Source organism: Chinchilla lanigera, unplaced genomic scaffold (genome assembly GCF_000276665.1).
Source record: "Chinchilla lanigera isolate Chin_1 unplaced genomic scaffold, ChiLan1.0 scaffold00004, whole genome shotgun sequence".
In the NCBI taxonomy this organism is placed as follows: domain Eukaryota; kingdom Metazoa; phylum Chordata; class Mammalia; order Rodentia; family Chinchillidae; genus Chinchilla; species Chinchilla lanigera.
The window spans coordinates 19,495,621-19,509,322 of record NW_004955405.1 but is presented as its reverse complement, the minus strand read 5'-3'; the positions used below and the strand labels follow the sequence as shown (position 1 = coordinate 19,509,322).

The 13,702-nt window shown below is 36.3% G+C and overlaps 1 protein-coding gene across 3 annotated transcripts in view; it reads left to right on the top strand.

Annotated features, from left to right (window-relative positions):
* The window catches only part of Lin7a (lin-7 homolog A (C. elegans)), a 145,715-nt gene that overhangs the window by 39,394 nt on the left and 92,619 nt on the right, over positions 1 to 13,702 (top strand). For 2 of the 3 annotated variants that reach the window (XM_005374368.2, XM_013517946.1), the window contains exon 2: positions 1,222 to 1,340. The exons of the other annotated variant lie outside the window; for it this stretch is intronic. In XM_005374368.2, coding sequence (XP_005374425.1) covers positions 1,222 to 1,340 — 119 coding nt within the window. The remainder of the gene's footprint in view (positions 1 to 1,221; positions 1,341 to 13,702) is intronic. 3 annotated transcript variants of the gene reach the window in all.

The following is a 13,702-nucleotide window of genomic DNA, read 5'->3' as shown; positions in this document are numbered from 1 at the left end:
TGGTTAGATACATACACCTGTACTAACTCTACTTAATTTCTGAAGTAGTAATAATCTCATCATAGGTGGATATGCTGTTATATTTCTTTCTTATTAGATTATGAATTCTGTGAATTCAGGAAGGAAGTATGTTATTCTTGCTAAACTTAGTGCCAGTTATAGTGGGAACTCGAATGAATGGATGGGTGGATGGATGGATGGATGGATGGATGGATGGATGGATGGAATGAATTTATAATCTAACTTTGGGAATAAGTGATACTCTCTGGAGCTAGTGACCTACGAATTAATCCTATCCTACTTGTTAAATGCCTAAGTGACTTTTCAGTGAACTGTTGACTACAGCGATAGGATAGAGGAGGTATTTGTAAGTAGTTTAAAGTGGATTTTTGTGATATTTTCCCTTGGCAATGTGAAATAACCCAGGGATTCTTAAATTTCATAGCCATGAAAGACTGTTCCTTGATACATTAACCTCTGATACTGACACTGAAAACTCTTTTGATTGGCACTGCTCTAGAAGCTGATAGGTGGATAAAAGATCAGATTTTTATTTTAGGAAGCTCACTCTGTGGATCTTATGAAAAGCCTGGGGAAGAGGAAATTATTCCAGTTGGACAGAGGAGGGATGATGAGGACCTGGAATAAAGCAGTCGTGGTGCAGTGGAGAGTCTTTTGGTTCCTTTCCTCATCAAATATTAATTCATTTATTATACCTTACTCTGGGATGTGATGGCAAACAGACTGGAGGGGTGCCTGTGTTTCAGGAATTTATATACAGTGAAGGAGATACATACCAATCAAATTATCATACTAAAAAATGTGAGATTTTGGTGTGGTAAATGTCATATGTGAAAAATCAAACAAAAGCATCTCAGAGGTAAAACTTACAGAACTACTTGGTTACAGGGATATCAGAATAAGGGACAGATATGTTCCTTTGTCTTTTGTCCTTACTCAAATAGCTCTGTATGACAAAAATAGCATATGTGAAATGCCACCAAGAAGATGTATAAGTCACGTTGTGTGGATCAGGTTAAAATGACTATTACTCAAAGACTATTACTCAAATCAGTAAGCTCTGAGTTATAAAGTCTGATCTTGCAGTTAATTCTGCTTTGTTTTCAATTGGCATACTGTTATCACTCAATTGGAATAACATGAGTATGTTGATGAGATACAATGTATTGTACATCTCTCCATTTTGGTTTTTTCATTCAGATGTTGCAAGAGCAATTGAATTACTGGAAAAACTACAGGAATCTGGAGAAGTACCAGTGCACAAGCTACAGTCCCTCAAAAAAGTGCTTCAGAGTGAGTTTTGTACAGCAATTCGAGAGGTAGGACACTAAGATTTTAATATTCAGCCATATGTCCTCTGAATAGAAAACATGATTCCACGCAGTTGACATAGTCAAGATTGGAACTACATCTTAACTTTCTATTTTTGGCTGCTTAGACGGATGATAAAATATAATTTAGTCTGCTAATTTCTTAAATTAGATCCAGCCAGGGTTTGTATATTCATATAAAGCCAAATGTTGATCTTATGGTACCGAGGAATAGATTGCTTCTTCAGGTGACGGTGGCCTGAAGTGTAAACTATTTACTAATCACATGAAGCCACCTGGAAATTCAGGTAGAAGTACTCATAATAAGGCCTGTCCTTTTCTTAAAAGAATAGTCAAATACTCATTTCACAGGAAAATCTGAAAGAGTAACCTCCTGTTGACTAAAGTTATAGGTATCCAAACATTGCAGTCTAGTGTGGTAATGAAAAAGCTGATGTGCTTTTGTAGCCAAGCTTTGTAATCCTTCCTTGGCTAATGGTTTCAAGAGGCACAAGGTGAAACAAATATGTTGAAACAACTACTTGAATTTTGTATTGACTTGTAGTGGAATTGATCATTCAACTAATTAATTAAATTGCTTATAAGAAAAGTCCCTTGAGCTAGATAAGCTGTATAGTCTTATTCAATAATCCATTACTCTTTCCTATCAGGAACTAGATGATAATTCATTAACTATCACAGAGCCCATAAATCTAGTGCATTTGCCCTTCTCAAGTTCCCAGTGATGAATTACCTACTGGCATCCTCTTCAAAGCCAGATGAACCCAGTGAGTGCCTGGACAGCTTATTGTACCATGGAGCATTATACCTCTCAAGGAATCCATATTTCAACTATCCTTACTCTTTATAAATTGACCTGTGGCTAATGCACATCCCATTAATTCTAGTTTATGCAGTTAGGGCTGCAAAAGACCCAGTTGACTAAGGTGGAGACATAAAAAACTTCCTAAAAATTTGAACTGTAATCTGTACAGTGCAGTTAGTATTTGAGATTTTGTTGGCATTCAGCCTATCCTGTGCTTCTGCTCAATCTTTATCGGATGAAGTTTTTCACTATTTAACTTTTGTTAATAAAGAATATAGTTTGAATAAGCAGCTGTAATTATATCTCCAAGTTTTAACCTTAGCATTGATCAGAGGCATAAAGAAATCTCTCAAGAGTGTCTGAGTTCGCTACCACTGACTTCCCCTCAGTGGAAAATATATAAGCTAGCGAGAAACCCCACAGGCTCTCTCTTGGTTAAACTTCTATCTATGATGGCTCTGCAGACTAAGACCAAATTCCCTGCACATTTTCTTTCTTCAAAGAGTACCATTCACCTGAGATTGTGGGACCAATTTTTCCTTTTTTAGAGATTTTACCTTTTTTTCTGTGTCATTGTATTCCTCTTTCCACAAAACTAAGTACAGGATGCATCAAATACTTATCTCTGCTAATGAGTATATACAGTCACCACTGACCAATTCAGTCTGAGTTCATGGAAATTACATTCCATTAATTACACTCCATATAAGTGCACAGTTGAGTATTAAAAAGTGACAAGATGATGGAGATAAAATAAAGCAGGATTAAAGGGGTCAGGATGAGGCTGTACTAAGTGTGGTCAGATTAAAAGATCTAATTAAAATAATGGAACAATAGAACAATTCACCCAAATATCAGGAGGAAAAGTGTTCTAGGAAGAGGAAATCACAAGTACAAAAACCCAGAGGCAATAATGGTCATAATATATCAAAATAATAGCCTAAAAGTCAGTATGCGTGCAGTGCATTAAGTAACGTTGCGTCCCTAGATCTAGGCAGCTAGAACGCTGATCACCTAAGAACTCACAAGCCACAGTCAGAACATTGAACTTCATTCTAAATGTGATCAAAGGCCATTGCAGAGTTTTGGCCTGACCTGATTTGTGTTTTGAAAAGGTTTCTCTGGCTACTGCAAGAGTACAAGGGTAGGTACAAGAGGATAGACACTTGAGGCCAGTAATAAAGTAATGAGATCAACTCAGAAATAAAACAGTGGCCATTTGAACAGAAATTTGTGGCTTAATTACCTTTCTCAGAAATGTTTGTTAGCTAATTTTGAACTATGTTCTTAATTATATTTATTGGAGCAAAAGAGAGATATAGGTCACAATATTACTAACAAGATTTTACAACATAAATTTTGCTCAAATAGAAGGCAGGGTATGCTTTAGCCAAATATTTTTATTGCTTTATATAAGTGCAACAGTAGCTATTATTACATGTTGAGGTAAGCTCATATTTGGGTTTATTTGAGTTAAACCACTGAGTCAGCTCTTGGAATATGTACAACCTTTACAGGAAGAGAATAGTGTAATGAAATTTTGTTTTTTTAACTAAAATGAATGCATAAGAGATCAGAAACTTAGTTTTCTGTAAGCTATAATAAAGACGAAAAGTCTGTTGAAATCAGTACCGTATAAAGGGCATGTGTGTACACGGAGAAAGGCATTGCTTTATTAATAAATAAGTTGCACTTGAATGCCAGTCCACACATGACTTTATCCACAGCTCATACAGTGGTCGGCAGTTTCCTTGATTGTGTTTTATTGCTGTAGGACCTCAAAATAACCCTGATGAATAAACAAATTTACTCATTCTATGAAAGTAATATAAAATCACATGACAAAGAAATGGGCTGACATGTGATGTACTCTTCTACAATGAGATATACTGGTTGATAAGATACATTCACACAGGTATTGAATCAGAAATGAAACAAAAACAAAACTTGTGTGGTACTCATATTCCCAGTAAAGACGACTTCTGTGCTTTGAATCACCTTCAAGTTGCACTGTAATGATTAAAGTAAGTGCCTTGAACTTTGTAGATGAAAGGTTGAAATTTAATGATTATAAAATACTGATTTTTGAATAAGAAAATCGACTGGTGATTCAGACAGCTCAACTGCCTAGATATGGGCTTTTCCTTGATATTTCATCTTCTCTGTGCCTCATCAGAAAAAAATCAGTAAACGAATGATCGTATCTAAGAACACATCCAATTTCTGCAGCAGAATACGAATAAATTGTTCCACAACCAAAGTAATCAAAAGTATATTCATTGATCTTCTTAGCACCATTACTATCCAAGCACTAAAATATCAAGTGTTCTGCCCTTTGTGATGACGTTTTCAATGAACTGGAGCATGATGTGCCACTGACGGGGAGTCGGTGGTGGGCATGTACTCCTGCGTTCATAACTGCCCTATGCATATTTGAACAAAAAAAGCAGCACAAAGTAATAGAGTCACCCAACACTATCCTTCAACCAATAACTGGAGGCTGCATGTTGGTATTTGCTAATGTAGTATAACAATAGAATAAGAAATAAACCAACTCTATAAGGACTATCATTTTGCAATCGCCAGTAGAATTGTACAAAAATATTCTGATGCACCTCTACTGTCATATACTACAGCAGGAATTTTTCATCCTTTTTAAAGCTAAGAGTAGTTTGAACCACTGCTTTGGCCAATGCCATCTGAGTAGAAAATGTGTGTTCCATTTCCTCATGGAAGCTTAGGTCAGTGTGTAACATTCCGTATTGCCTTCCATGTGATAGGAAACTAGTAAGATTTTAAATGAAAAACTACTAATTAGCTTGAGTTCCACAGTGAGGAAATAAGAAATATTCACTAGACAACCTTTTATGAATATTCAGCTTAAAAAAAGAAATAAACCTTCTTTAAGCGAAGCACTCAAGATTTTGAGAGAGTTGCACCATAGTACCACCCAGGCTGTCCTGAATGACAGCATGCAGTAATCAAACCAAATTTATCTTGGAGAATAGTTGTACACAGTAGCAATCCTTTAACTGCTATAAAATAAGATTAACATTTCAAAACTGCACTACATTTTTACTAAACCATGATGCGTCTTTTAAAAAATTGTATGGAGTTAGTAACCAGTATAAGTACCTTGACTATTAGATGGCTCACAAATATTGAATTTTTCGAACATAGGTCACGATTTTTTTTTTATGTCTACAATATGGCTCATTTTCTCCTAGGCTCATTCTTTTCTTCCAGTGGAAACAACTCTGTCCTGCCAACACCCTTCCACCGGCCCAAATTTTACACCACGTGTGTGTAAATGGGTGTTTCTGTAATAGACTTAAAGATATAATCAAGGTAAAAAATTTATTCAGAGTGCATCTGGCCATGTTTGAAGGCTCTTTCAGTGAGATACACATCTCCTTGGAAGGATCTGTAGATTGCAAATTTTCACTGTAGTGCTTTTCCCGGCGCCTCTGGGAAATGTCACTGTGAAGCATTTTGTAGATCAAAGAGCCGCAAAGTCATGATACTAGTCCTGCGGGCACATTGACCAACATTAGAGTCCCAGCTTGGCTGTGCATTGTGACTTCTCTGAAATTTTATTTTTCAGTGTAAAATTATGAAGAAAATGCCACTAATCTCACAGTGTCCCTGGTTATTACAGGTGATGTACATGAGACAGACAACACCTAGTACAGTATCTAGTAGCCCATAGTCACACACTGAATGGATGCTATTGTTATTGAAGAGTAGAATCCCTTTTTAGTCCTAGGTATAATGTTTTTGTAAATCAGAAAATGAATAATAGATGGAAAGTAAACTGATAGTGTGTTCATAACAAAACACACGACTGATATATTTATTGCCCAGGCATCAATTATTAAGACAAAATAAATTGAGCCATTACACTCAATTCCACAACAATAGAATAAGTAGAATCATGACATTAACTTCTGTTCTTGTTGCTTGGGAGGGTGGTGTTGCTGGTATCTAACCCAGGTCATTGTGCATTCTAGGCAAGTGCTCTGCCCAGCCCTTTTTATTTTAAGACAGAGTCTCACTAAGTTCCTCAGTTTGGCCTCAAGTTTTATTCTCCAGTTAATGTTGTGTAACAATAGAATAGAAAATAAACCAACTCTATAAGGAGCCTCTGAGCAGCTGGAATTACGGGTATGTGCCAACACACCCAGTTCTTGATAGTGTTCTGTACAACATCTTAATGGATTGTGTGAATGAAAATATGCCAGGCAAACCAATCTGCTTTATGAAAGAGCTAATGATTGTTAGGTTTTGACACTACTGAGAGACACTGACAGAGATAAAAGCAAGCCTTTATTGCCAGCACGGGAGGGTTGTAAGGGTTGTAAGAGATTGCAAGGACCCTCAGAGGAAGGACGTGGGGAATGTGTTTTTATTAGGCTAGACTGGGGGTGAGGTTACTATGTTCAGGTGATGTGTCCTATCAGGAGAGGATTGGAGGGTTGTTGGCCTGTGCATGAAAAGGAAAGGGAAGTTCATTTTGGGACTAGAGGAAGAACATGGAAGTTAGGCTTGAAGGGATATGTTGTCTTTTTGGGATCAAACACCATATTGAATCGCCCTCATGAGGGCCCTGGCAGTTTCATGTGGGCAGAAACCCATCATTGATCAGTTATATGAATAAGCATAGGTTCAAGATTAACCTGAAAAACAAATAATGTACTTGGTTCAATAGTAAGTGGATGAAAGAAGAACAATGAAAGAAGAGAGAGGAGTGCGAGAAAGGAAGAGTAAGATGAAATAAGAAAGAAAGGGAGGAAAAAAGGGAAGAACAGAGTAAGGGAGGGAGGGAAGAAAGAAGGAAAGGAAAGCAAAAGAAGGAAGGAAGAAGGGGTCAGGTATATCGCTCAGCGCACAAGTGCCTGCCTGGCAAGTGTAAGGTCCTGAGTTCAATTCCTAGTACCAAAAAAAAATTAGACCAAAAAAAAAAGAAGATAAGGAGGTAGGCATACAGGCAGTGGGCCACCGATACTGAACCGTGGCCCACTGTAACATAATGGAAACAATATTGGCAATTAATTGAGGCATACCTATATCCAATCCACTTCCTTACTTGGCCATTTAATTATGTAATCCTTTGAAAATTGCTTCTGTGTTCCTGATTTGCCTTCTTTTTCTTAAAATAAAATGACTATAACTTCATAGAAAGATTAAAATTAAATGGGCTATATTAAATACTTTGACTAATACAGTGCAGAATTAAGAAATGGTATCTTGAACAAAACCCAGACTGCAAGGGAAATAGGAGAAGGAATCAACAAATGGGATCTCACTTTACTAAAAAGCTTTTGCACAACAAAAGAAATCACCAACAAAGTGAAAAAACAACCTACAGAATGGGAAAAAATTATAGCCAGTTGTCTCACAACCAGAGGACTTATATCCAGAACATATGAAGAATTGAAAAATATCAGAACCCCCAAATTTAGAGACCTAATCCAAAAATGGGCATTGGTAATGAATAAGTGCTTCTCAGATGAAGAAATACAAATGGCAAATGAATACATGAAAAGATGTTCAACATCATTGGTCACTCAAGAGATGCAAATTAAAACAACACTGAGATTCCATCTCACCGCAGAAAGAATAGCTACCACCAATAAATCAACTGATAACAAATGGTGGAGGGGCTGTGGGGACAAAGGAACGCTACTGCACTGTTGGTGGGAGTGTAGACTGGTATAGCCACTGTGGAGATTCCTTAAGAAACTGAGATCGGTGGTCCCATTTGATGCAGCTGTTCCCCTTCTGGGTATCTTCCCAGAAGAATTAAAATCATCATACTACAGTGATATACATGCACCCATGTTCATAGCATCATAATTTGTAATAGCTAAATCTTGGAAACAACCCAGATGTGCATCAACCAAAGAATAGCTAAAAGAGATTTTTATATATAATAGAGTACTATTTAGCCATATAAAAGGATAAAATGGAATCTTTTATAGGTAAATAAATGCAGCTAGAGACCATACTCATAAGTGAAATAAATCAGACCCATATGTGTAAACATCATGTTGTCTCACTAGTGTGAAAAAATGAACAAGTAAATAAGGTCCAAAATGTACAACAGATATTATAAATTGGGAAGAAACTGTTACAAAGAAAAGACAAACTGGGATGGAAAAAGAGGAAATGAAGAAAAAAATATATATCTATATGCTTACAAGACAGTTAAGATTGTTACATAGCTAGTTTCTCTTAGTTCATTAAAAAGAAGGTCTTGTGCTAATATTATACAAACTAGCATGCGTATATCTTCTACTCTGATAACTACTAGGAAGAGGACAATACACAATGTATCAACTATTGTAGCAGTCCTAATAATCTGTTTTGAAACTCAGTCTCATTGTTATGTTTATCTTTTTTTAGAAAAAGGGAAAGAACAATCCCAATGGGGAAAAGGAGAAAAGAAGGAAGGGATATATATATATATATATATACACACACACACACACGCACACACACGATAGCTAAGGTAATTGTACTACTAATTTCTTGTGATATATTGAAAGGAACAGTTAATATTTAATTATTTGATCAATCTTGCATTCTTACATCTGGTAATCTGAGCAACTTAGTTGAAGATAACAATATGTAATATAACAACCACTGTTAATTTCCTAATATATTGTTTTGAAATTCTGTATCTTTTTTATTGTTTTTGGGCTGTTTTGTTTTTGTCCTTGTGGTTGGTATTTTGTTTTTGTTTTTCTTCTTTAAAATTAAAAAAACAAATGGTAGTGTTCTGGTCAAAAGCCTGGTGCTTTGAGAAACATTAGGTTAAAATTTTAGTACTCTTAATAGAAATATTGGTTAAGAAAAAAAATAATCCTTTAGTTGTAAATCACTAAACATTTCAGAATTGTTAAAGAGAGGCTCCTCATGTAAAGAAAAATGTTGGCATACCCTACAGCTTTTAGATCAAGGTAACCAGCATAATAAGAGGCAGGGTCACCTTGTCTTATGATGACAAGATTAGGCCACATAAAGAAAAAAACTTAAGTATAACATGGGAGTTTTATCCCATATTTGATTGGACAAGGGAAAAAGGAAGTAGCTGTACCAGTCCAGCAGATAAAGAAGAAATTGAGGAATGCAGGAAATGAAGGGATATCTAGACATATCCCAGAATGGGTTCAACTATAGTGAAGGAATCTTCTGATAACATCTGCAAAGCTTGGCGGTATAAAACCACTTTAAGGAAGGTATTTCTTTTTTTTTTTATTTATGGGACACAATACGGTATTTGAAACATATTCATTGCATAATGATCAAATCAGGGTAGTTAGCATATCCATCATCTCATGAATTTATCATTGCTTTTTATTGAGAATATTTGAAACCTCTCTTCTAGGTAGTCTGAAAAGTATAGGACTTAGTGCCAGCTATGGTCGCCCTACTATACGGTAGAACAATGGAACGTGTTTCTCCTGTCCGGCTCTAAGTTTGTGCCTTACTGACCACAGTTCTCCCATTCTTTCCTCCTGTCTTCACCACTGCTTCTGGTAACCACTGTTCCTATGGCTAAGAGATTAGCTTTCTTTCTGGATTCCATGTATGAGTGAGGTTATGCACTGTTTGTCTTTCTGTGCCCAAATTATCACACTGAATATCATGCTCTCCAGGTTCATCTGTGTTGTTCCAAATGATGGGATTTCATTCATTTTTTGTGGCTGAATAGTATTCCATTATATATATGTAGCATATCTTCTTTATCTGCTCATCTGTTGTTGGGCATTTAGGTTGATTCTCATTTTTGGTATTGTGACTACTGCTGCAAAGAAACATGAGAGTACAGATAACTCTTTTTTTTTTTTTTTTTTTTTTTTTTGGTTTTTCTCCGGTACCGGGAACCGAACTCACAACCTTGCGCTTGCCAGGCAGGCGCTTTGCCACTGAGCTAAATCCCCAGCCCCTCAGATAATTCTTTGATTTCCCAATTTTCAGCATATAAAATGCCAGTATTTTCACTCATTCTATAGATTATCTAAAATGGGATTTCTAAACTGAAGGTCTTATATAGACCTCATTGTCATAGGTAAAATAAGATCATATGTATATGTATGAAAATATATACAATACAGTTATAAATATATAAAATAAAGTTTTATATATGTAATGTTATATATATATGTATAACTTTATTTTTCCTTCCCTTTTGTGCAAAAATTTGCCTTTGCTAAAACATGACTTTTGGTTTCTTAATGTTTTAATGTGTTTTTAATGTTTTCCTGTAAGCACGAAAAGAGTAACACGGGTTCATTAGGTAAAGCTATCTTCCTTGTATGATGATATCTAGAATAGCATTGCATTCATCAGAAGTCACAAAAATGTATCTGACATTATGTTTATGTGTGTCTCTCTCCATTTGCATTAAACTTAGCTTAAATTGGCAAATGCCAAAGAAAGACGATGGCTTTTTCATTTGCTTTATTTGCATTACTAAGTGTGACGGGACCACAAAAGCCAGACTGTTTGTGGTGAGATATGTTTTCTGCCAATGAACATGTGCAGTCGAGAAAGCTTACTTCTGAGCATCCTGAAGATAAATCACACAATATAGGGTTTTTTTTTTTCTCTAGCTAAAAAATTAAATTTTAAAAGGGTGGAAATTTACCAAAACTTTATTTGCCACACCATAAAAAACTTGACATATTTCCAAGCAAAGGAAACCATAAATAACTGAAGAAAGCTTTATCAAATCAAGCAGCCTATAAATGCTTGAACTGGTGGGTTGTTCAGAGTCGGAAAAAATTAAAACAGTGCCACTGCTCACTTGATAGCAGCTACTCCTGAACTCTGACATTTCATTGCTGCTTTGAAGCCAGTTGTGATGAAAGCAACAGCTACGGCTTTCCCATTCCGCATGAAACTGGGTGAAAACGCTCATTGTTTGGGTAAAACTGTGATGTTAATCTAGCATGTGAATGCTACTGTCCTACTGTGCATGTATGAATAATGCCTCCTGGATACTGGAAAGGCCAAGTTCTTCCAACAGTGAAGTTTCTAGTTTCTTAGTCAGGCAAGATTTGTTGTTTCAGGGTCAAGATCCAGCCAGATGATTAGTGATGAGGACAGGTTTCACTTATCACAGGCATTTAGCACTTCATCCATCAGTGTGCATTAGAGTTGGAGACTGGAGATTTTCCATAAAGATGCCTTGCCTGCTCTGTTAAAAGTGCCCTAAAAAGGGATGTAGCTCAGAGGCACAGCACTTGCCTGGCAAGTGCAAGGTTGTGAGTTTGATTCTTGGTACAAAAAAAAAAAAGGGTGCCCTAACAATTTCTCAGCCATCTCCTTGAACCTGTTTTGAAATGTATTTTTTTAATTTAGAAATGGAGCAAAATATTATTTTTACTATGTAAAATTTCTTGGTTTTTGCAGAGGGAAAATGTTCATGTATTTGGCTGGACTTGAGTCAGGAATTTCACCTTAGTTTTGCTTTTTGTTTTTCTTGTACTTTGTTTTCCTGTTTTTGAGTAAAGGAATGTTGAACCTTAGAACAATTTCACAACACAGGCTTATTTGTGAGGACTTTCTGATAGCTGTCAGGCCTAAAGAATGAGGGGGATAGTCTTTCTGAACTAAGGCCTTGGCACTGAGCAACCTTCCCAGGTCATTTTATTTTTTATTTTGAGATATAAAAAAAATAAGGTGTGTCATGTACAAGTGCCACCTCCCCATAATGAGTGTAATCATTACACACTGCAAATATATACTAATAAAAATTAAAATTGAAAAGAGAGCCACAGAGAGAGACAGGATCTTGCTCAATTATTAAATTTCTTTACTGGCCTCAAGCCTGTGATCCTCCTCCTCGGCCTCCCAGAGTACTGGGATTCCACCATGCCCAGCAAAAACTAGTCTTTCAACTCAATTCCACATTTGCTACTCTGGTAGGGTAACTCTGAAAGCTTTAATATACCTACTGAAAGACATTTCTGTTTGGAAAAAGGGAGTTGAAGATGGGAAAGCCTTAACAGTCCATCTAGGTAGGAGATTTACAAACACCTGAAGAGTGCAAACCGTAGGTATGTATGTATGTATTTTTACTAGTACATGTTTGTGGTACATCAGGAATATATCCACTGTGGGTAGTTGGTACAAGCACACAACATGTCTTCATTCCATTAATATCCCCTTCTCTTCCTCTTCTTCCCCACTCCTCTGTCTTTGGACCCCTTCCTTTTACAAAAACTTCTATCTCCTTATTTCCCATTACCTTCTTTCTTTGGGTTTTGGATCTATTTAAATGTGGGTTTCTCTAGATAAGAAACTATATATTTTTTAAGCTTGATTGTCTAACGTATTTCACTCAGTATTATGAGTTCAAAGTATGCCCATGTTCGTACAAATGACTCAGATTTACCCTTCTTTATGGAAGAGTACTCCACTGGGTAGAAACACTATGCTTTCTTTATCCATTCATCTCTTCATGGACATATAGGCTGCTTCCAAGATTTAAGGATTATGAACTGTGCTGTTATAAACATGGGTAGCTGTGTATCATATAATATTATATCCTTAACTATTACATTGAGATAGATAGCAGGGGAGTAGCTGGGTGGACTACAATTTCTATTTTTGGTTATTTGAAGCCCTCCATGCTGATTTCTTTTTTTTATTGTTTTTGGTTTTTTGGTACCAGGAATCAAACTCAGGACCTTGTGCTTGCTAGGCAGACACTTGTGTCACTGAGATATATCCCCTGCCATGCTCATTTCTATAATGGCTGTACTAGTTCACATTCCCAGTATACAGGTATTTCTTTCTCCCCACAACCTCTCCATTGTTTGTTATTGTCTGATTTCTTGATGATAACCAGTCTTTCTGGAGTAGGATGAAATTTCATGTTTTAATTTACATTTCTCTATTGTCCAAAGATGTTGAACATTTTTTCATATATTTATTGTCCAGTTCTACTTCTGAAAAGTATCTATCCCATTTGCCTATTTTCTAGTTGGATCTTTATTGGAGAGAGGAAGTCTCATGCTTTTGAATTCTTCATATACTCTAAATATTAGCCCACTGTCCAAAATAGACTTGTTAAAATTTTTTTCCCAATCTGTAGGTTTTTCTCTTCACACGTTTGCTCAGTAGTTGCTGCTGTTGCTGTTATTGGTGATGGTGGTTTTTTGTTTGTTGTAGGGCTGGAGAGTCCTTTTCAGAGGGTTTTAAATCTGATGTAATCCTATTTGTTGATTCTTAATGTTATTTCTTGTGCAGCTAGGGTACTGTTCAGAAAGTTCTTGCCTGTGCATGTGACTTCAGAGTTTTACCTACCTTAATTTCCAGCAGGTTAAGTGTGTCTGTTTTAATATTTAGCTCTTTGATCCATTTTGTTTTTAGTTTGATATATAAGGAGAGGTAGAGGTCTAGCTTCACTGTTCTGAATAAAGATGGCCAGTTTTCCCAACACCATTTGCTAAAGCATGTTTTTGGCCCCTTTGTCTAAGACCAGGTAGTTGGATTGGTCTGGGGTTGTTTCTATGTCCTCTACTCTATTCTA